Below are 24,528 nucleotides of genomic sequence, written 5' to 3' on the forward strand. Positions count from 1 at the left end.
TTTTGACGGAAACGTGGGTAAAGATGGTGGGTCTGCTGCTGGCACGTTTTCGACTAATCTGACGGTTTTCCGACCGACGAATACAGTGAACAATGTGCTGCCGGAGAGAATTGAGAAGACGTCGGAATTTGCTGACGAGCATGACATAACATCTAATGCAGACGCTGACATCACTGCTGACCTATGTGATGATGTAAGTAATGACACAAGCGCTTATGCAACTGCTGATGTAATGCATGACATAAGCAATGCTATGGACAAAATTAGTACTCTTCCTACACAAGAACGCTCTTTTTCCACGGGTTTGTTTGTGGGTAATATTCCGTTGAATACACACTCCAATATGAGCATTGATGACAAAATTGCTGATGCTTTCAATAATTCATCTCGGAAGACACTTTCATACATACCTCCAATAATACAAAATGGTGAAGTGGTGGTGAGACCTACGATGGAAACTATTCGCAATGGATCTACAAAATGGAAAACCACAGCGGTTGGTTACTTTTTGGGAAACGCCCGTATTTTTATCATGTTAAAGACTTTGCCTACTCCGTTTGGCCGGGATTGCGGGAGGTAAAGGCTACAACGAATGGTTTTTTCTTCTTCCAGTTCAAAACTGTTGCATATATGGAAGAAGCAATTGAAGGAGGACCGTGGTTGCTTCAAGGACAACTAATTATGATGCAGAAATGGAAGCCAGGGATGGTGATGAGGAAATTAAAACATACACAAGTCCCTGTTTGGATAAAATTGAGACACTTATCGGTAGAATTATGGACTGAGGAGGGCCTCAGAATAGTGGCCAGCGGTATTGGCAAACCCCTATATCCAGATGCGATTACAACGGCATGCACGAGATTGGACTTCGCTCGTGTATGCGTGATGTTGGATGTGAGTTCAAAATTAACTAAACATATTATCATTATGACGCCGGACGAGGAAGGGGGAGAGACACCGTGCAAAATTGACGTGGAATATGAGTGGATACCTCCCAAATGTACAAACTATATGACATTAGGGCACTCGGTTAAAGACTGTGCACTCAATAAACCATCCAAACCAATTATACCACCGGTGACTGTTTACGTTTCTAAACCAGGAGTTGTGATGCCGCCACCAGTGCCTGACCAGGTGACAATACCACCAGAATGAGAGATGGATAAGCAGAGAGATGGTCGTGAACCTCCTCGTGGTGGTGGCGGAAGGCCGAGTCGAAAGGGGAAGGGTAAGGAAATTGTTGTGTACAATACATTTGATGCTCTACACTTACTTGATGATGCAGATGAGATGTCACGGGGTCCTAATCAAAGCAGCTCCATTCCTGGTGACCCATGTTGAATGCAACAATATAGAATGTTCATGGCCTGAACAAAAGAGACCATCAACTAGCAGTGAAGGATATTGTTGCTGAGTTCAGGTTACAATTCCTTGGTCTTCTTGAAACTCGTGTTCGTATTAATAATGTAGTTGTTATTCAATCTTTCTTATTACCCAATTGGAAATGGTTTGTGGATTATGGACTGGTTGGTAATCAGCTTTGGATTGCGTGGGATGATAACTTTATTGATGTTGATGTTGTTGAATGTGGTACGCAATTCATCCATTACCTTGTTTATATACGATAACTACGTGAGTCAATTGCCATTACTATGATTTGTGGAGCTACGGAGGTGGCAGACAGGAGGGAGTTATGGGGTTCCCTAGTGACTATTGCCATGCAGACTGTTGATATCCCGTGGCTTATTGGAGGGGATTTCAATGCGGTACGAGATCTTAGTGAAATATGTGGAGCATCGAGAGACATTCGAATGGCAATGAAAGAGTTTAATGACTGCATTCAAAATGTAGGTTTACTACCATTACCCATGCAAGGAGAATGGTATACGTGGCATAACTGCAGTGCAAGTCCACGGAATCTTTGGAAAAGGTTGGAGCGAATGATGATTAATGATAGATGGATGGCTCGATTCCCAACATCTTTTTACACTAGCCTCAACCCACGTACTTCAGATCACTTACCGCTGGTTCTATACGGGGATAGTCAACAACAATATGGAGGTATGTTTCGATTCGATAATTACCTCACCTTATCACCAGTGTTTATTCCCAGTATGCAGCAGGTTTGGCAACATAACATTATTGGGGTGCCTATGTATGTGGAAACAAGAAAACTCAAAGCACTTAAACTAGTTTTAGAGAGCAGAGGAGGAATAAGAAAGACTTATCACATAATGTCCAGCTGGCTAAAGGGTTTCTTGAGATGGCACAACTACTTGTCAGTTCTAACAGACAGGATGAATTATTCTTGCAGCTGGAACATTGTTGCAGATTCATACTAGGCAAAGCAGCCAAACTTGAACAAAGTATGCACCAACAGCGAGCAAAAATGCAGTGGATGAAGGGGGGTGACCAGTGCTCCCGGGTATTCTTTCGTAAGATTGCTCAATGGAGATCGGCGAGGAGAATCTTACAAATCAATGATGATCATGGAGCCACTTACACAGAACCACAAGCGGTAGTCGATGAGTTTGTCATGTACTATCAAAACCTGCTTGGTGGGGAAAGAAGGAGAGACGTGATAGATCTACGGTTCCTTCGACCATGGGTGAGACATCTATTGAATGAAGAAGACGTTAGCTCTTTACTCTAGCCATTCACACCAGCGGATGTCAAGCAGGCAATTTTTGACATTGCGGAGGATAAGGCACCGGGGCCGGACGGGTATTCATCGAGCTTTTTCAAAGCTGCATGGCCTATAGTGGGGCAGGAAGTGATGTCAGCAGTGCTGGATTTCTTTACTACGGGACGAATTCTGAAGCAGATAAATACTACACTTCTGGCGCTTATACCCAAGGTACACTCTCTTATGACCGTTGGTGATTTTTGTCCTATATCTTGCTGTAATGTGTTATATAAGATTATCGCCAAACTCATTGTCCAACGGTTGAGTGTGATATTGGACATACTAATTAGTCAGTGCCAAGCGGCATTTGTGCCCGGTCGAAGCATTGGAGACAATATTATGTTGGTGCAGGAGCTATTTACAGGCTACAACCAGGCTCGTCTACCACCCCGGTGTGCCTTAAAAGTGGACATTTGGAAGGCATACGACATGATGATCGCGGTGATGGAGTTATTTGGGTTCCCCTCTAATTTCGTGAAGTGGATTGAGGTGTGTGTTACTACAACTTCATTTTCTGTTGGGCTGAATGGGAAACCTCATGGTTTCTTTAAGGGGGCCAGAGGGCTTCGACAAGGAGATCCTCTTTCGCCATACTTGTTCGTGCTTGTAATGGAAGTACTACACTTGGGTTTCCTACAGTTGATTGATCATGATGAATTAATTTCCTTCCACTGGAAATGTGATACATCCAGGGTTTTTCAGTTGGGCTTTGCTGATAACTTGTTGTTATTCTGTCATGCTTATATGGACTCTATTGGAGTCATTAAAATAGGATTTGATCGATTTGTTATATGATCGGGGCTCAGGCTGAACGTGTAGAAAAGCCATCTTACTGTCTCACGTTCAGCCCAAGGATTGCGCGAGGAGATGCTAACAACACTCGCATTTCAGGAGGGTGTCTTACCGATAAGGTATTTGGGGCTACCTCTCTTATCATCTCGCTTAACAATTGCTGATTGTCGTCCATTATTGGTGAAAATTGATAAACGTATTACTGGTTGGAAGGGTATTGCATTGTCTTATGCTGGTAGGGTACAAATTATTAAATCTGTACTCATGTCGCTAAGTTTATATTGGGAATCGGCGTTCATACTGCCAAAGAAAGTTACAAACGAAATTGAGAAGAGGCTGCGAACTTTCTTGTGGAAAGGGACATCAATCAATGGTTATGCCAAGGTTGCGTGGAAAGACCTGTGTCGGCCGAAGGAGGAGGGAGGCATTCAAGGATATTATTATCTTGAATCGTGCATTAATGGCTAAGAAACTATGTGATATCATCAGGTGCGATAGGACCTCGATATGGGTTGAATGGCTCTACCAGGGTCGTTTACGAGGTACTTCCATCTGGACGATTAGAGAGCATGGAGGATCATGGGTATGGCGCAAAATCCTCCATTAACGGATCTTCTTTCGATCTATGGTGGATTATTAGATAGGAGATGTGAGGAGATTCTACTTGTGGCAGGACCCATGGCATCATCTGGGACCCCTTAGTGACAGATTCCCACGTGGACCGAGGTTACTTGGATTGGAGGAGTCAGCTAAACTCAGTACGGTGATTAGTGGAGGAGAGTGGCATTGGCCCTCTATCACAGATTTTGAGTGTTTGGAAATCACGCATGTACTACCCACTATCCATGGAGGGGAGGACCGTATTATTTGGAGGTTCAATCATGGGCTTCCTACAGCTCACGCTCTTTACAGGCTTTTTGATCCACCTGGACCGAAAATAGACTGGTCCTCGCTTCTTTCGGGATCCCTCAAGATTTCACGTCACTTATTCATCCTATGGCTTGCTATTCTTGGCAAGTTGGCTAAGACGGATAAATCATGACTAGCCCACCTTGGCCCATGTATTCTATGCAGCGAGGGAGCGATGGAGACACATGGCCACTTATTTTTACAGTGTAGATTTAGTCGACAGTGTCTCACAAAAATTCGAAAAATGGTACGATTCTCCTGGCCCAATAGAGACTGGATGACGGATATTACATGGGGTCCCGGAAATGGAGGGGTAAGCACATTATTAACATGTCTTACCGAGCGCTATTAGCATCATGTGTTTACCACATTTGGAAGGAGAGGAATTTGAGACGATTCGAGCAAACCAAAAGGACACCCAGCACCATGGCAGTAGTAATTATTGAGGACATCAGGCAGCGGATACATAGCATTACTTTACCTAGTTTAGTCAGTACACAAGCTTTATTTAGACTTTGGCATATCCCTTGGCCTGTCGGGGGAGACACCAACTGATAACCACCATGTTGTATTGTACTATTATTTTATTAATGAAACTTACATTTACCCAAAAAAAAAAAGACATAGGGGTGTTTTGCCTATTTTCAAATCAGAAGGGGGGCTTTTGCTGAGTTTTTAAATTACATGGGGGTTTTATGCAATTTGGCCCAAATAATTACACTGTCTTTCCATGAGATTTGATATAATTACACGTAGATCTCCTGTGGTTTGGAAATTTACATTTAGTACTCATGAGGTTTGTTTTCGTCTAATAAATTTACGTAGCTGTCACTTAAAATTCATAAAAATTGGTAATATTTTTTTTTAAAAAAAAGGATGACAATTCATATTTACGCCCAATTGACTTATTATTGACTTATTTCAAGTAAAATAATACTTTCTGACTAAATTAGAAAATATACTTCCTTACATGCATTAACATGTGAAGATGCAGGGTAGTTTGGCTATAAAAAGATTTGTTTGACCTGCAATAAGTCAATAATAAGTGAATTGGGGGTAATAATGGATTTTCATTCAATTTTTTATTCATATTAGCAAATTCTGTGAACTTTGAGTAACATAAACAAACTTTAGGAATAATATATTTAATTTTTTCAAATTACATAAAATTTACGTGTAGTTACACCAAACCTTAAGAATGGGAGGTGTAACTATCCCATACAATATATGTTATCTCATATAACTTTGTATCAAACATAAGACCAAGTTTTTCATACAAAATCGACTCTAGTTCAACAAATGTAGTACTATAATATATTTTCATAAATATGACTAAAGATTGATTTTAACTCACACAATCATATGAATCAATCCATTGACCTCTAAAATAAATAACAATAGCAATATTATTTTGCTATGCCATATTTCCACAACAAAATAAAATATATATATAAAACCTTGAGTTAATAACATTTATAACAAAAACAACCAAATTTATAAATATAAAAAAAATTAGTAAAAAAGGAACTTACTATACTAGTTTTGATTGTAAAAATCCTCAATTGAAAATGTCAAATAAAATAAAATAATATTTTGGGTCAAATGCACTTTCCATCCCTAAAGTATACATAAAATCGTCATATGTACCCCCTTAAACTATAAAATATAACAAACTCCCTCATAATATGGACCAAAAGCTTTATAACAAATATACCCTTATTGTTTGCACCCTCTAAAATATGTTTATTATAGTCATCACAAAAAAATATAATCTCAATTATTATAATTTTTTATTTAAAATAAATATTATCCAAAATTTATGTTCACGGACAGTCCAAATTGATGTGTCCCGTAACCGGCCTTGGTAAAGCCATTGAACCCAGATGGATGTCCTGTCACACCGGATAACATCACATAATTTCTTGCTCATTAATGCGCGATTCAAGGTAGAGATGTCCTTGAACCCAAGTCCCCCCTCATCTGCCGGTCGACACACATCTTTCCAGCTACCTTGGCGTAGCCACTAGACGTCATACCCTTCCATAGGAAATTCCTCAACCTATTTTCAATTTCATTGATAACTTTCTTAGGTAGTATGAATGCAGATGCCCAGTATAAACTCAATGCCGAAAGTACAAATTTGATGATTTGTACCCGCCCAGCATATGATAACGAAATCCCTTCCCATCCAGTAATGCGTGCATCGATTTTTGAAATAAGAGGCTGACAGTCAAAGATAGACAGTCTAGAAGAGATTAAGGGGAGACCCAGATACTTCATCGGTAGATGCCCCTCTTGGAAGCCCAAAATCTCCAACATCTGATCTTTCAGTTCTTGAGCCGAATGGGAGATGATTAAGTGGCTTTTTTGAACATTCAGCCTAAGGCCCGACACCTCCGCAAACCAATCCAATCCCTCCTTGAAGACTCTGATGGAGTCAAAGTCAGCTCGGCAGAAAAGAAGTAGGTCATCTGCAAATCCCATCTGGAAAACCTTGGAACTCTCAGACTTCAAATGATAGGTGAATTGCATGTCCTGCTCAATTCGTTGCAGGAATCCCAAATGTAAAGCTTCCATAACGAGGACAAACAAATAAGGCGATAGTGGGTCTCCCTGTCGTAATCCTCTCGCTCCAGTAAAGAACCCATGAGGTTACTTACCTTTACCCAAAAAAAAGAACCCATGAGGTCTTCTATTGAGACCAATCAAGAATGATGTCGTGGAAACACACTCCTCGATCCACCTTGTGAACTTAGGTGGAAATCCGAACAATTGCAAAACTGCTAAGAAGAAGTCCCACTCCACCGTATCATAGGCCTTCCTGATATCCACTTTAAGCGCGCATCTGGGAGGTAGGCGCATCTGGTTATAGCCCGAGAATAGTTCCTGGGCTAACATAATGTTGTCCCCAATGCTTCTTCCCGGAATAAAAGTTGTCTGATAGGGGCTAATAATCTTGTCTAGCAAAACACTAAGTCTCTGAACAAGTAGTTTCGCAATGATCTTGTATAAAACATTGCAGCATGAAATCAGTCTAAAATCATTAACCGACATAGGAGTGTGTACCTTTGGTATTAGAGCCAAAATTGTGGAGTTGATATGTTTCAGTAGTTTTCCGGTAGAAAAGAAATCCAGAACCGCCCTCGTTACTTCTTCCCCCACCACAGGCCAAGCCGCTTTAAAAAACCCTAATGAGTAACCATCAGGTCCCGGCGCCTTGTCTTCAGCGATATCAAATACTGCTTGCTTCACATCATCCGGCGATAATGGTAGGAGTAAGTGGCTAGCTTCCTCATCAGTAATACAGTGCCTCGCCCTTGGTCTCAACCGTCGTCTGGTACCTCCTAAAAGGTTCTGATAGTATGAGACAAACTCATGGGCGACCTCCCCTTGATTCGTGTGTGTGGTACCATTCTCATCATTAATCTGCAAGATTCTCCTCATTACTTGTCTCTGAGCAATCTTACGAAAGAAAACCCTGGAACATTGGTCTCCGTCTTTCATCCACTGCATCTTAGCTCTTTGCTGCAACATAATTTGTTCGAGTTTTGTCGCTTTAGCATAAACGATTCGACAACAATATTCCAGGAGTAAGTAGAGCTCATTCTGTCTGTCAGAGCTCACCAATTGTTGTGCTTCATCGAGAAAACCTTTGGCTAATTGGACATTCAGCGTCAAATCCCCCTTATTCCTCCTCTATAGTCGGAAGACCGGTTCAAGTGCCTTCAGTTTACGTGTCACGGCATATATAGGTATACCAACAACCTCATGGTGCCAAATGCTCTATACATTGGGAATGAACTCAGGTGAAAAGGCCAGATAGTTATCAAATCGAAACATACCTCCATTAAGTTGTTGTGAATCCCCATGTAGAACCAGTGGCGAGTGGTCAGATGTCCATGTTGTAAGACTGTGATAGGATGAGGTAGGGAACCTTGCCAACCAACGATCATTAATAAGGATCCGATCCAACCGCTTCCATAAACTCCGCGCGGTTGTACTGCAATTATGCCATGTAAACCATTCACCTTGCATTAGAAGTGGAATCAGGCACGCCTCCAGAATACCGGTATTAAATTCTGGTGTGGCCATCCTTATATCTCTTGAAATGCCACATACCTCATTAAGGTCTCGTACTGCATTAAAGTCCCCTCCCACCAACCATGGGACGTCTGAGCACTGCTGAGCGAGTGTCTCCAGTGCAGTCCACAAAATGTGACGGTCAGTCACCTCAGTTGCACCATAAACAACAGTAACAATAACAGATTCATTGACAGCCCTACTAGTGATACGACATTGCACGAATTGTTCACCCAGGTCAAGAACATGGACATCAATAAAATTCTCATCCCACACTAGCCATATACAATTTCCAATGGAATTATAATCAGCAAATCACTTCCATTGAGGTAGCAAATAGGACTGTATATGCATAACATTATTCAGTTGAACACGCGTTTCAAGTATGCCCAAGAAATGTAACCTGAATTCTGAGACAAGGTCCTTTAATGCAATCCGATGGTCTCGTTTATTCAACCCATGGACATTCCACACGGCAAGGTTCAACATGGGTTATGATTAATGGGGCTGCTTGTGTTAGGACCCCTCGAGGATTCACCTGCGTCATCAATTAATTCAAAGCATCAAAGGCATTATAAATAACCAATGCCTTACCCCTATCATCGTGTTTGGCATTTTTGCATTCCCTAAGCATTTCTCCCTCCTCACGTCTCGGTATGTCAACCATTGTCGGTCTCATCGATTTTATGCTCTTTTCATTGTTTGGTTGTGGTAGAGGAATGTTTGTTTTTGCCACATACACAGCTACTGGTGGTTTACTCGGTTTGTGTGGTTTGTTCAGTGGACAGTCCTTTGCCATGTGCAAAGTCATACAGTTTGTGCATTTTGGAGGTAGCCATTCCTATTCAACATCGACTTTACAAGGTGTTTCCCCTTCATTTTCATCTAATGTCATAACTATGATATGTTTTGTCAACTTTTGTGCTACATCAATCATCACACATACACGAGCGAAATCCAATCTCGTGCATGCTCTCGTTATTGCATCTGGGTAAAGAGGTTTACCCACTCCACTAGCAACCGTACTCAATCCATCAATAGTCCAATATTCCATAGGATGGTGTCTAAGTTTAATCCAAACAGGTACATGCTTATGTTGGAGCTTTCTCATGGCCATACCTGGTTCTCACTTTTGCAAAACTATTGGTTGTCCTTGGAACAACCAAGGTCCCCCTTCGATCACGTCTTCCATATCAATGAGTGTTTTAAATTGGAAGAAAAAGAATCCATTAGCTGTCGCTGTGACCTCCCTCAGTGCTTGCCACATCGAATGAGCGTATTCCTTCAGATGATGATAATACGGCTTTTTCCCCAGAAAATATCCGACAGCCGTAGTTTTCCAACATTTGGATCCATCACGTACTGTGTCCAAGGACGGCCGGACTATAGTTTCCCCATTTTGAACTGTTGGGGCGATAAAAGATAACGTTTTACGGGACGAATTATTAAACGCGTGGGCAATTTTATCTTCATCAATCGCATTAGGGCTAGCATGTAGTGGTATGTTTCCAACAAATAATCCAGTCGGAATAGTTCTTAAGCCTATTATACAATATTGTTGTATCTTGGACAGGTTCTTATAATATGGAGCTATATAATTCAGACTGCTATACTTTAAATATTTATGCATGTAATTTAATATAAAAATTATAAGTTATATAATATACTTTGTTATAAAATTAAATTGAGCTTGTAAATAATTTTCTTTGTAAAACATATTTTCATATTGAACTTGTAAACTTTTTTTTATGTATTATATAGTTTATATAAAGTTATACATTTTGAACATTATTGTTTAAATAAAAATTTGAGTGAAAATTTTAAAATTACTAAAAGTAGTTTTGAGAGAGATTTTTTAATTAAATATACTTAGGAAGTGAAACAAAAAATATAAAAATAAGTTAAAAGGGTGTTTTTGTTCTGTCAACACTAAATTATTTTTTTACAGGGACTTTATTATAAACAAAAATTTGAGTGAAAATTTTAAAATTACTAAAAGTAGTTTGAGAGAGATTTTTTAATTAAATATACTTAGGAAGTGAAACAAAAAATATAAAAATAAGTTAAAAGGGTGTTTTTGTTCTGTCAACATTAAATTATTTTTTTATGGGAAGTTTTGTTATAATAAACATAATTTAGGGGTCAAAATGTATAATCAAAATTTTATAATTTTGTAAAAGGTTTATTAGCGGTAAGATGGTCGCATGGTAAAACATATTTCAACTCTCTCCTCTCTCTCTCTCTCTCTCTAGGGTTTTGTTTTTCATCAATTGCACGAAAAATTCCCCAATTGGTCGTATCTATTCGATCGAAATGTTAAGCAAATGCGCGTTCCTGATTTCCAATTAGCTTATACGCTATTGTTGGCTTACCCATTTTGTATCTCGTGCTGTGATTTATCGAATGTTTTGGTTTAATTTTGTAGGAATATGGAGGCGGAGATTTGGAAGCGAAAATTGACATGTTGCTGAATGTGGAGAAGCAGATGAGGCAAGTAGGTGATGTTGCAGGTACGAGGAAGGCCGTCACACCTCTTGAAATTCTTCTTCTCACACCTCAAACAATACCCCTCAGTTTCTCCCTCCAAGAAAGCCAAAGCCGGCGAAGGAGAGACGCCGCAGTTCAGTCCTCCCACCGCCAAAATACCCTCACCCAACCCCACCATCAAACCATTTCCCTTCTCCTCTGTTCACTTCTTCGAGGAAAAAGTTTAAAGAAAGCAGGTGAAGTTCATGGTGGTATGGCCGACTCAAGGGTTCGAATGTGATGGTACGGCAGCACCCGCGGGAGAAGCAGCTGAGGATGTGGGTACAAATCCAAGAAACGAAAACCCCGCTGGAAAAAACCCTTAAACCACCGTTTTCTCCCCATCATCAAACCCCACCCTCACTCACATGGTGAAACCCTCTCACCTTCATTTCTTTTTTCTTGTGTTCATTTCTCACCCACAAAAACAGAGTAAAGAAAACCAAGAAAAGCAGGGGGGAGAGATAGAGCGAGGAGGAGGCCTCAAATTATGGTATTGCGAAATGTTACTGCTGTTTGAACAATCCTTCTTGGCCCAATATTTTCTCATTGTTCATATATTGATAGATTAAGAAGGAATACTGGAATACTCTCTGTTGATGTCCTAAGTTTGCTCTCACTTCCTTTCTTGCAAATACTTTCTCCCTCCATCTTACATGTCATCTTTATCTTGCTTTCTAGTGCTTCTTTGATTTAATTTTTGCTTTGACAATCCTAATGTGTTTAACTTGCTCTATTATAATATCATATGGTCAGTAACTTTCTTCTACTTAAAATTAGAAAAATGTTGCTAAGGATTGTTGGAACAGTTTACATCTGAATTTGATGAATGTCTTCTTCTAGGTTTGGGATTACACTGGTTTTGGATATACAAGGTACAATGCCAGAGACATTAACAAAGAAATACTAGGGTAAGCACAATTCTGCAGCTGTCTCCTTCCGTGATGAAACCTGTAATGTTCACAGATACTCTTGTTTGTGGTTTTCATTTAGGTGTGTTGTGGAGAATAAAGTGCTTCATAGATCTTTATTATCATGCTTCATAGGCCTTTCCCTCATTTTTTTTTTCTTTTTTTCGTTTAATCCGTAATACCCAAACCTGAGGGTATGTGTCTGTATAATTATCCTGTAATCTTCCTTTGTTATTCCAGCTCTTAAGATGTGACAATTTGTAAGACATGAACATTTATCTAAATCATGAGCGTTCCATGGTTGCTCAGGTGTCATTGCTAAGAGGATATAAATCAGACAGGAGACCTGCAAACTCGACAATGATGGCAATTCTGGATGGCTTTCAGAAGGCATATTCCGTTGATTTCAGACCACTCAATGTACTGCGCGCTGCTGCATTCCGAGGGGCTCATTATATTTCACCATTGAAAAGGCAAATAATCTCGTATGCATCTGGTGAGCAGAGATTTCCGCTTTTCTTATGACTTGTAACAGTTAATTTTCAGAACCATGCTAGTTCTTTTTGAATGATGAATTCTATTACATGAAGTTTTAATGGAAGCCACTTTTTCTTTTATGATGTTTCGTCCCCTTGACCTGTCCAAATCCAATTTTCATCCCTCTTTATCTTCTAATTCAAGAACCAACTTCAATTTCTGATGGTTTTAAGGGCCTTCACAGTTTATCATTGTTGGTTATTACCACGAACAGTTCAGTCTCCTTTCCAAGTTGAATACATTCATCATCTAATACCATATTGTGAGTGAGAGGCTGTTTCTGCTGTTTGAACAATCCTCAAATTAGGATTTTCTGTACAGTTTGGTCTTATGTAGACGCTATTCGTGATATTCCTGTATTCAGCCAGTTTGGGTAATATTGAAGCTGATGAGCTTCTGCTCAAATATTGTTTAATTTGGTAATTTACTGAGTTGTGGAGCTTTGTGAGTACATGTATCATGAATGATTATGCTACTCAAGATTGATTTATGATCAGCTACCCCCAAAACACTTTTATTGTATTTGTTCTCGAAAATATGCAACTTGTTAATAGATCTGAAACTTATGCGAACCGATTCATTAGTTCATTGGTAGTGCTAGCTATTCTTTTGAGTGGATGGGTGGGCTGGTCCTCGTCCTACGTGTATCTTTTTAATGTTGTTCAAGGGTTGAAGGAGTATAATATTTGGGCATGGAGATTCGGTGGTATTAAGTTAAGCACTAGTAGCACAATGACATCGGGAGGAAAATAAATGGAACATAATTATTGTCAAAATCTTTTAGGTACCTTTGAGGACTTACCATGCTGGCGATCAACATAACAAAGCACGACGGTCTTGTTTATAAGAGTGTCACTTTTGGCTGTGTTGGTGTGTATGTAATGATTCATGTTGTTCTTAGTTGTATGATGCCCTTATAAGTTCATGATTGATGGTTGGTTAAGGCTTCGTCTTAACAACTACTTATCTTTTTTAAGCAATGCACTGGTTGTTCATATATATATATATGTGTGTGTAGACATTTGCCACATCTAATGCATTTATCAACGTCTTTGTGTTAAAATGTTTCTGGACCACATAGGTAACCAAGCTTGTACACTCGTTTAAGGAAGGTTCGGAGGAATGGTCCAAGAAGGCGGTAGAGCTTGAGGATTCATGAAGACTTTAGACGTAAGTTCTATTTGTAATTTATTTATCCAACAATGGCGAATGATGCACAGTACACTAATTCCTCTTGTGAACATGCAGTTTGGTTGTGGAATTTCAAAATTATCTGTTTGTCTTATGTCTTCATGCATGCTGGACGCGAATGGAAGGTGTATGAGGTGGCAAAGACGGTCTTTGAAAACAATGAAACAGAAACTAGAAAGTCTTTGCACAGTGATAATGGTGGTAAAAAGTTGATCATTTTCTTGGGTTTCACTCTTCATTTCATCCATCAAGCATTCCTTTCTATGTTTGCATTGTTATCTTGAGTTCTTGATATTTATCATCTACATTATGGGGTTGTGATTTTCTTTTTATCTATGGCAAGTTTGTTCCTTTGATAAATAGTGTTGGATGCTTTTTTAGTGGTTTTCAATTACTTTACTACTGTGGTGTGGGTGTTTCTCATCTTGTTTAATTTGGTTGTGCTTTTATGTTATCTCATTCAAGTAAACAACGTGTATATCAAGCTCTGTGAGACATTTTGTTGTCGGGATGTCTGTAATTGTTTAGCATTTTAGGATTAGACTCTTGGTTCAATTGAAATTACATGAAACTTCTCATATTCTAATTTTGATTTGAACAGCCCAATTCACCTTCCAAATGAGATAAAACCATTTCAAAAGTAAAGAATTCCATGACATATATGTAGTGTTAATTAACACATAGGAACCAGATGGTAACTTTTTTTTAAATTTTTGTTCATCTTTTGTTATCCTATCAAACTACTTTTGTTTTGTTTTCTTTTGCCAGTTACTATCAAACTACTTCCGTTTATATTATTTTTTAGTAATTTGACAAATAAATGTGATTTAGGAAGTCATAAGATTGAGACATGAATGTGCACTAGCGTTATGTGATTGTTGCTTTGATTAACTGTGGAGTCGTTGAGGCATAATTTCATGCATTTTGAATTGCTTTGGAAGAGAGTTGGAATATCTTTGCTTCTACTAAATCTTAGGATTCTTGTGAGATCATATTTGTTTGCTAAAACTCTACCCGATTGATCCTTATATCCCTAACATGGGACATGCATCCATTTTGAAAAATTCAAAGGCCCTTCCCCTTCCAGAAAAAAAAGAAAGAAAGGAAGAAAATTAAGAAAAAGGAAATTACATCTACTCCGCTGGTTTAGGTCACTTAGTAACTGGGTAACTTCATCACAAATGTTGTTATTCACGTAAAACGGTGGCCGGAGCTATGAGTATGCAAAGCACTTTAGGTAAAACGTCTTTTGGTTGAGTAACCGGGTGCCTTCACCACAAGTGTTGTCATTCGCGTCAAAAGGCCAGAATGCGACGTTTTTTGGTTGAGTAACCGGGTGCCTTCACCACAAGTGTTGTCATTCGCGTCAAAAGACCAGAAAACGGCCTAAAGAACACAAGTCGCGGGCAAAAACAAAGGAAAAAAAAAAGAAAATAAAAGCCGTGACTAAAGTAAAAGGGGAAGAAAAAAGAAAAAAAATTCATTAGTGGCCAAAGAAAAGAAAGAAAAGCGAAATCCGTCCCGACTAGGTAGATGTGAGGAGATAAAAGGGTATTGTGCTAGCATCGAGGATGATAACACTTTGAAATCCATAGATTTTGTGGAAGCTTGATTGTCCTCCTCTATACTTGGCGAAACGAAGTGCTGTGATGTGATTGGCCTCTTACCCTCGTTATGATAAGTTAGCATTTGCATAATGTGTTGCGGCGTTTGTGTTTTGAGATTATGTGCACATAGTATTTCATTCTGTTGGAGGCAATAACTTTAATGACACTGCGGCAGTCCTTTCTTTTCTTTATTGATTTATTAAAAAATTGTCACATTTCTTAGTGCTGAAAATTTTTGTGTAAAATCCTCTACTTTGGCATGCCTTTTCTTCTGTGACTACTATTTTTGGTTGGGAGGAGGAGGAGATAGATTCTGGCCTTGTATTTATTGTAACAATATTTAAATTCTATATTATTATAGTTTTCTTTAATCTTAATGAATTATTCCCTTTAGATTGCCATCCCAGCAGGGTGAGGGTGCAAGTTCAGTATATAGCAGTAGTGCATCTTACATGACCGCCCCTTAAAAGGAAAATGTATGTGCTTGCATGTATGAGTTAAAGAAGTCTACCATGGTGCATATAGACAAGTATTATAAATTTTTCACTTCTAATCTATACTGGCCCATGAATGCGGTTTATCCAGGTATGTGAGGTTGGGAATCATTGTTAACTAATAATTGATAATAAAATCAGATTCCTTTTTTGTGTTCCATCTTGTGTTAAACTCTTTAATGAAGTTCATCAGATATCTTTCAGTTACATTTGCTACACTTGGTGAGAACACCAGATGATGTCCCTGGATGTGCTTCTTAGTGCTGGTGTTACGTGGTGCAGGTGACTATTTATATGCTATCATATCATCTTTATCATTTGTCCCCTACACTCTTATGCAGAACCCATTCATTAGTTCATTGGTAGTGCGAGCTATTCTTTCGAGGGGCTAGGTGTGTTAGTGCTCTCTTGCATTTATCTTTTTATGCTCTTGAAGTGTTGAAGGAGTAAAATTCAAGTCCATACTCGACGATAGATATTGGGTGGTATTGAGTTATGAGCTCACAGCAAGGTGTTTTAAATGAAAAAAAGATTACATCATGAGAAGAATATATGGAACATAAGTACTGTAAAAATCTTAGGTACCTTTGAGGACTTAGCATTTTGCTAGGGATTTTCTTATCCATTGAAAATCAACAGATACAATTAGATACCATCATTTGTAATTAGGTCTGTGTTACTTTTTGTTGCCCTGCATCTTTAGTGATTTAATCTTTGGTTGCATTGTAAGTCACTCTCTTAAATCAATGTTTTTCTTGACTACTGGTGCAAAAAGCTCGAGTCACTTCCCAAGAGCTTATCACTTAGGGTTCAGTCCTGGTAAGTCGCTTGTGGTAAGTCGCTTGTACTGGCTTAATTCCTATCGATATTTATGTTGATCTATCTAGAGAAGTTATTTAATATCAATATCTGAAATTAATGTGCTTATTCTGTTTATTCGATCTTATTGTTTTAGGATATTATTGTGGAGATGCTGCTGATATGGCTAATACTGAATCGTCGAGTGTTGCAAGAGAAGCTGCAATACATAGTGCAGCTATTAGGTGTCCTCCAATGGTGTCTCGCTTCCAGTTATCATATGATCTTGCAGTCTCGTTATGTTCTAGGTTTGTTTTCTTTTCTTATGTGTGATCCTCTTCTGGTATCACGCAGAAATGGTCTCTTGGAAATTTAGTATTTTACCGGCATTCCTTTTCTTGTTATGCCCGTGTGCAGAAACTTATGGTAAGATAATAATTATTATTTAAAATTGAAATATATGCAAATAATTGCTTCATTTATGTAATATATGACTTTTGATCACAATTGGAATGCTAATTACTGTGTCGTGCTGTAGAATGATGCATGTTAGTTGGAGCTAAATGAAGGTAATTTGGTGGATATCTCTAAGTCATAAAGTATCAGAGCATTTTAGAGGATGCTTGATGGTTTTGATTTTTTGAGTGCAATAATGGCAATATACTAAAATCGTCCACAACAGTAGACATACTGTCCCCATATTCTTTTACTATTCCTTTCTCGAATTATGATATGCCTGTTGCTATGTAAATTGTTGAACTTATGTACATGAGCATGCAATTGCAATCTCTGGGATTTTGGCATCTAACTATTTGGACAATGCTCTGGTCCGTTGTTGTGGGATGGGATGTTTGATGCTACATTTAGGATATTCTATACAGTTTGGTCTTATGTAGACGTTATTAGTGATATTACTTTTTTTTAGTCAGTTTGGGTAAGATTGAAAGTGATAAGCTCGTGCTCAAGTATTGTTTCATTTAGTAATTTACTGAGTTGTGAAGCTCTGTGAGTACATGTATCATGAATGATTATGCTAGTCAAGATTGGTTTATGATCAGCTACCCCCAAAACCCTTCTATTGCATTTGGTCTCTGAAATATGCAACTTCTTAATAGATCTAGATCTGAAACTTTGAAATAATTAAGCAGGTTGTTCAATTTGAGAATTGGAGTTCATTGGTTACTGAACGAGGTTCTTTCTTATTTACTTTGTTATTTAAATAGGATATCTATGGTAGAGAAATTTATGTTTTTCCTGCGCCAAAGGGACAAATAATGACATGGAAGGAGTCTTTACTTGATACACCTACCTATAGTTGGGTATGCTTGTTTTACAATGTTCCTAAAACGGGCTTGTTCTTTTTCAGGTAGGAGATGTGGCATTGTCCATATTGCACAGTATGGTAGCCCCTCATTCAAATATAGATGATGCTAGAGAGATTGATTACACCAACCCCCAGAGTAAAGAGGATCTTGTCAAGCTCACTTTGTCTTCCACATATTGCACAAGTAATATTTTTAAGTGCCTGTCCTTCTATTGGTTGTCTGTGCTCTTGTCCCAAATTGGCCAACTGAAAAAATCTACTCATACTTATTAGAATAAAAAATTGCTAAAAAAACAGAAAGTTATGCTTATTATTGTATCTTTTGTTTATTTACCTGGAGAGCCTGAAAAATGTAAAGGTTGATGTGTGGTTTCAAATAAGTTCCATCAACCTTTGTCCTCAAATATTTGAGATTTTCAATCTGGCAGTTCTATGATTTGTATTCGCTTAGGGATAGTAAGTCGAGGATTATGTTGATGGATATGCGAGGGTGGGGTACAGCATTTCCGACTTCTGTCAAAAGAGTTCTCTACCTACTAAATTTTGCTTGTACGTAGATCTGGTACAAGTTGGTTCAAAAGAATTATGAAGGGCTGTTCATTTTGTTTTCCCCTTCCCTCAATCTTTACTCGCTTCAACGAGCAGGCCATTCTTTCACGTACATAAAGCACTGTGCCCTTAAAGCATTCCTTTGGTTATGAGCTTGGTACATAAAAGATTGATGTGTGGAACATAGAGTAAAATAGGATCAGAGCTTTATCCTACAATAAACCGGTTGCCTTGCAAGCCATTTAAAATGGGAGTCAGTTGTCCGGTACTTATCGTCACATGAGATGCACATTGGAGACTGATTGAGCAAACAATTATAGAAGGGTCACTGGAACTGTTGCACCTCTTTAAACTAAGATATAGTTTCCATGTAATATGCACTTAGGATATCCGCGTGTACTTGTATCCTTAAACTCCTGGTGTTTTAAAGATGCAACTTTTCATATTCTCTTGTGATGGTAATTATATTATAACACTTTCACTTTGGAAGTGGGGTAACTTTTGTTCCTTTCTTTGCCTTCCACAGAGGTTTGAGATGTTTTCGTTATTTTTTCTTTTGTTTTTAAGCTGAACTATGCAGTGGCTGGATGGTGGCTCCATCAATATGCACATTGTTTCTGGTGAACCGACTATTGTTGATGCTGCTGCTGCTCTGCTGAAAGCTATAGTTACTAGGAACCCAAAAGCAATGATCCGATTATACAGTACAGGCACATTTTATTTTGCTCTGGCTTTACCCTGGTTCTAATCTTCTTTCAATTGCCCAACTCTTCTCAGTGACTCATGTTTATCAAGCTTTTCATGGTGGTGAGGAAGCTGCAATTTCTTCTCTACCTTTGGCGAAACGAAGTGTTTTGGGCGGCCTCTTACCTGAGTCATTGCTTTATGTACTGGAACGTAAAGGCCCAGTTGCTTTTGCCGCAGCAATGGTTTCTGATTCTGACACTCCTGAGATTATTTGGACACACAAGATGCGAGCAGAAAATCTGATCTCTCAGGTAGCCCTGAATCTGCAACTGGAGTTTGCTACTTGTCTTTCACCCCAAGCATCTTTTGTTAACATTTAGTACTTACATTCTAAAACATGGTGGTAGTTGAGTCATGCTCAATGCAAATAAGTGCTGCATTTAACTCTCAGTTTTATTTGATTAGGTTCTTCAGCATCTTGGTGATTTCCCTCAGAAATTGTCACAGCATTGTCATTCCTTATATGACTATGCTCCAATGCCGACATATCCAGAGCTGAAAGATGAAATGTGGTGTCATCGTTATTACTCGAAACTTATGTGATGAAATTATATTTCCTAATTGGCTATTGTTGAACATGTTGAGTTTTTGCAATCATTGCTAGTAATGTGGAGAGAAGGGTTAACTCGAAGGCCAATGGACCTTTCTGAAGAAGAAGCTTGCAAGATACTAGAGATTTCCATTGATGAAGTATCCAGAGACGACGCCCCTAAGAAACCAAGTCTTGAGTCAGTTGAGGAGATACCTAATATATCAAAGCAGATTGAGTATATTGATGAGGAAAAGCTCAAGAGACAGTATAGGAAACTTGCAATGAAGTATCATCCAAACAAAAATCCTGAAGAGAGGGAGAAGTTTCTGGCAGTGCAGAAAGCTTATGAGTGCTTGCAGGTATGCCAAATTCCTTGATCCTGTGTGAGGATCTGTCGTTACTCATTAAAAATGGAGACTATATGATTAAGCTTGAGAAAAAAAAAGAACATATAGACAAGGGATCTTATAAGCTGCCAGATCTTATTTCAAATGAATTAGTCGACTTGTTTAGACGCCGTTTTCACAATTAAGCTGTTTATTTGACTGGTAGAAAGTGCTCTAAAGGTATTTATGCTGTCAAGATGAGCCAAATGCTTTTTTATGCATATAAATGGATATCAGTATTGGTTTTAAATATATCTTGGAACTAGGAAGGACACGGGACTATATATATATATTTAATTCTTAGATATGATACTACCTCAATTTAAGGTGTGGACCAAGAAATAAATTTAAATATATAAATTTAAGTGGCTTTTGCGGAAGAGTGAAAATGTAAATCATAGGGCTTTCCTATGAGGTTTGGTCTACTTACATATGTTTCCATTTGGTTTTGTTGCCTCCATCTAATATTTCATTCTGCAATCAGTAAACTTCTTGGAATATGATCAGCAAAGTTGGACAAAATTCCTAAGTTGAACCCTACGTATGAGGGTTTTTATGAGGCATGTCTTTGGCCGGATGCAATCCTCTTTAATTGGTTGTATTTCTTCATATGAGTTCCATGTTTCATATTTTCTTTTTAGTGATCTACTGCTTTCTTATTCCTCTTCCTTAGGTGACCATGCAAGGATTGCAAGGTCCCCAGACTTGGAGGTTGTTGCTTCTCTTAAAGGGCCAGTGTATTCTATATAGGCGATATGGGAATGTATTGATGCCATTCAAATATGCTGGATATCCTATGCTCTTAAGTGCCATTACAGTGGACAAGGATGATATTTTCTTTCCTCTGATCGAGCGCATCTTCTAGTTGCATACTCGGAGCTTGTTTGGTTGATGTAAATTCATCATCTGCCTTTAATTTCCATATCATTCCTCTTTAGATAAGTACTTTGTGAATGTACTTTTGCTTATGCTATTTCCACATATTTAACTTTCAGGTGCGAGTCTTCACCATTCAATGGTGAAGAGCTTGTGAGAGATGGTGGAATACCTCTTCTTGCAACACTCCTTTCCCGTTGCATGTGTGTGGTCCAACCAACAACTCCTGCCACTGAACCGTCCGCTACTATTGTTGCTAGCATAATGCTACCTTTTCAGTTTTGAGTCAGTTTGAAAGTGCGAGAACTGAGATGCTCGAGTTTTCAGGATTAGTTGATGACATTGTTCATTGCACTGAACTTGAGCTTGTTCCTGCTGCTATTGATGCTGCCCTGCAGACCATTGCTCACCTTTCTATCTCCTCTGAAATTCAAAATGCCCTTCTGAAGGCTGGTGTACTGTGGTAAGATAGATCATTATATTGTTATGATTATGCTTTCATCAGTTTTCTAGCATGAGATTCTAGTTTCTGGAAGTTTGCAGAACATTGCTGTTTCTGTTATGGATTTCTTGACCGTCCTTTTATATTTATCGCTTAACCTGGCTCCAAGTGACATATTGCTCAGTGACTTAGATTCTATTCGTTCATTACTTTTCACTCTTTTGCCCATATAATTCTTCGTAGCTCATATATGGATATTGAATAATGAAATTACCCATATTGGTCTATTTATAATGCTCTTTGTGCTCATGTGGATGACTTTGTTGCTGGTATTTTCTCTGTGTCTGTCTGAGCTTGTATAGAAAACTTATTTGCTTGTGAAGGTGGTCATATTTTTATTTTTTTAAATTGAACAAATGTTGGAACTCTAGTGTTGAAGATGCTTTGTGGTGACTATTCTTTGAATGGCAGAATGTACTTTTTCTACATGAAGTGTGAACACTTAATCTTTATGAACAATATGAATTTTGAAGCCACTGCATCAGCTGGCGCATGACTGTTACATCTTACAAAAACCACTCCGATGTTTCTCAAAAAACTGCCGTACCTTGATGTTATAGTTTTCTCTTGTGGTCTGTTACTTGAATCGAGGTCCATTTACAAACTTGAGGGTTCATAGAGTTAATGTTTATTTGTTCGGTACCTTTTGTCGAGTCAATTTGCTGGCGAAGAGAGTCCAACTTTTATTTTAAAATTGAACAAAATCTTGGAACTATTGTGTTGAAGGTACTTTATGGTGACTATTCTTTGAAAGACAAAATTTCATTATTCTACGGCACTATGGAAGTTTATGGTTTATGAACATTGTGAACTTGAAGGCCTCTGGATCAGCTGCCATGTGCCTGTTATATCTTAAAAACCACTCCACTGTTGCAAACTGCTTTATGGTCTTTCTCAGGTGGATTATTTTGTTTGAATCCAGGTCCATTTTAGGAACTTGTGGTTTTATAGGGTCACTTTTTGTTTGTTCAGGTACCTTATACCATTGTTGCTCCAATATGATTCGACGGCAGAGGAATCAGATAAGACAGATGCACATGGTGTTGGAACTAGCGGTCAAATAGCAAAAAAATACATGCTGTAAAAGCATCTCATGCCTTGTCAAGGCTTAGTGGTTTGGTTGACGAGGAGATCCCGACACCCTACAATCAGGCTGCAGCTGATGCCCTTAGAGCTTTACTAACCCCTAAACTTGCAAGCATGCTGAAAAATAAATTAGCAAAAGACCTCCTATTCACATTAAACTCAAACTTGGAGTCCCCTGAGGTAAATGCTGCAGATTTTGCATTTTGACAAAGAAAAAACATATTAGGTGCTACTTGAGCATTGCCTCATCTTCTTGCATCAGTATCTGCATATTTTCTTTGAATGTTGTGAAACTCAGAGCACTATAACAGGGCAGGCTTCTTAACATACCTTTTCTGTTATGTAGGCAATACTTGCTTCTTTCTTCTTTTGTAAGTACTTTGTTGGTTCTATTAGATGTAGATAACTGAGGGAAAAAAGAGAGGAAAGCAATATGTTCTACATGTTTGTGTTATTAAAAGGTTTCAAATTTACGTTCTTAGATCTTCTTGGCTTTAACTACTTGGTATGTAGTTGTCATGAAGATTCTATAATTGATTCAAGTTTCTTTTTTTTTTCTTTTCCCGGTTTACTTTTCTACTAGCAAATCCGGGTGTGGTGGTGGCATGGATGTTTTCTGGACGTTCTGCATTTAAATCTAGAGAACTCAATTATCCTTTGAACTGTCTTTTGCACTGGACATAGTATTTAATTCAAAGAATCTCTTGTGGTTTCTCATCTAACATATGTTATGGTACTCGTCGCATGTGCAACTTCTTCAAATTTGTCGTGTAGCCCTCTAATTTATAGTTCTTTCTTTTTCTTTCTTTTTTGTCTTCCATGTTTCTTTTAAACTCTTCTAATGAAGTTCATCACATAATTTTCTTTCAGTTACATTTGCTACACGTGGTGAGAAGACCACGGTGATGTTCCCGGAAGTGCTTTAGTATTGGTGTTCCGTGGTGCAGGTGGCTATTCATATGCTATCATATCATTTTTATCATTTGTCCCCCAATGTTTTGTGTTGCTGGGTTCTCATTTTCTTGGACTTTTGACTAATTGGAGCCTCTTTCTTCATTGTTTTTGCTGCTCTGTTTTAATTTATCTAGTAATAATAGCGTTTGTGTTCTACCACCTTGCATATTTGCTTCTTTGCTGTTGAAACTCTGTTGTTCTCCTTTTTCAACTTGCTTTTTTCACAGCATATATAGTCAACTAAATATCGTAGAACTCTTGTAAAGTTAACCTGCTCCTGTGATAGAGATTGTGTTCTTGCTTGAGTGCTTGGACTCACGTTGAAGTAACTTCCTCCTCGCTTGTACAACTCTTTGACAGCATAGGAATTGGCGGGTGATGAATACAGTTGTTGAACAAAACCTTTCAGCCAAAAAGGTGAGAATAGATCCATCCTCATACACTCTCATTTTTTATTTAAAAGGGTATATAATTGAAATAATACATAAGTGGCGTTCCCACTTTTATTATAGTATAATATAATAATATATATAACTGTAAATGAAAAGCATACTAAGTTATTGTGTCTATTATAAATTTGTGAATGATTAGCTATTATATTTCTTCATTTATGACTGTCGTTAAATAATTTTATAATTGATTTTTAGTTTTTAATTTATTCGCATAGGATAATGGAGATAGTATTTGTCTTTTTTATATTTCTTCTTTTCTGTGATGACAATTATATCTTTTTCTTACAATAATAGATTGTTAAATTATGTATAGTAACTTTGTAATTAGTTAATTTATGTAAAATCAAGTTAGTAGTTGAATTCTAACTTGGATGTTATATGGTAATTGGATTCAATGGAAATGGTTTATATGCAAATTATATTGCATAATAAGAATTATTTATGATTTATTATATATTAAAAATTATTTATAATGAGAAAGTCACCATTATTTCATTTATTTTATATTTGTTTCACTTATTAATGAAATTTCTTATTTTATTTGTCGTGTTGTGGGAAAAAAATGTTTTAAAATTGATAGAATGAATTG

The 24,528-nt window shown here is 38.0% G+C and overlaps 1 protein-coding gene across 2 annotated transcripts; it reads left to right on the forward strand.

Moving 5' to 3' along the window:
* The first annotated feature begins 10,764 nt into the window (after window positions 1–10,764).
* LOC105160109 (dnaJ homolog subfamily C GRV2-like) lies at window positions 10,765–24,101 on the forward strand. Of its 2 annotated transcripts, XM_088879383.1 has the most exons (13): window positions 10,765–11,486; window positions 11,837–11,904; window positions 12,214–12,400; window positions 13,523–13,611; window positions 16,689–16,839; window positions 17,898–18,039; window positions 18,972–19,402; window positions 19,557–20,042; window positions 20,743–20,962; window positions 21,065–21,408; window positions 22,420–22,713; window positions 23,404–23,480; window positions 23,848–24,101. In XM_088879383.1, exons 8-9 carry the CDS (start codon window positions 19,758–19,760, stop codon window positions 20,932–20,934), a joined length of 477 nt encoding a protein of 158 aa, XP_088735509.1. In that variant the 5' UTR covers window positions 10,765–11,486; window positions 11,837–11,904; window positions 12,214–12,400; window positions 13,523–13,611; window positions 16,689–16,839; window positions 17,898–18,039; window positions 18,972–19,402; window positions 19,557–19,757; the 3' UTR covers window positions 20,935–20,962; window positions 21,065–21,408; window positions 22,420–22,713; window positions 23,404–23,480; window positions 23,848–24,101. The 2 variants fall into 2 exon arrangements, with proteins under 2 accessions (XP_088735509.1, XP_088735508.1); XM_088879382.1 differs by lacking the exons at window positions 23,404–23,480; window positions 23,848–24,101 and having other exon boundaries at window positions 22,420–22,893.
* The last annotated feature ends 427 nt before the right edge of the window (window positions 24,102–24,528 follow it).

Source organism: Sesamum indicum, linkage group LG4 (assembly GCF_026168435.1).
Source record: "Sesamum indicum cultivar Baizhima isolate 11 linkage group LG4, ASM2616843v1, whole genome shotgun sequence".
NCBI classification, from domain to species: Eukaryota; Viridiplantae; Streptophyta; class Magnoliopsida; order Lamiales; family Pedaliaceae; genus Sesamum; species Sesamum indicum.

Excerpts from the sequence above, each read along its gene's own strand:
- LOC105160109 (XM_088879383.1), top strand. The coding sequence starts at position 19,758 with ATGTGGAGAGAAGGGTTAACTCGAAGGCCAATGGACCTTTCTGAAGAA. Across the intron at positions 20,043-20,742 it reads AAGCTTATGAGTGCTTGCAG|GTGACCATGCAAGGATTGCA; the intron begins GTATGCCAAATT and ends CCTCTTCCTTAG.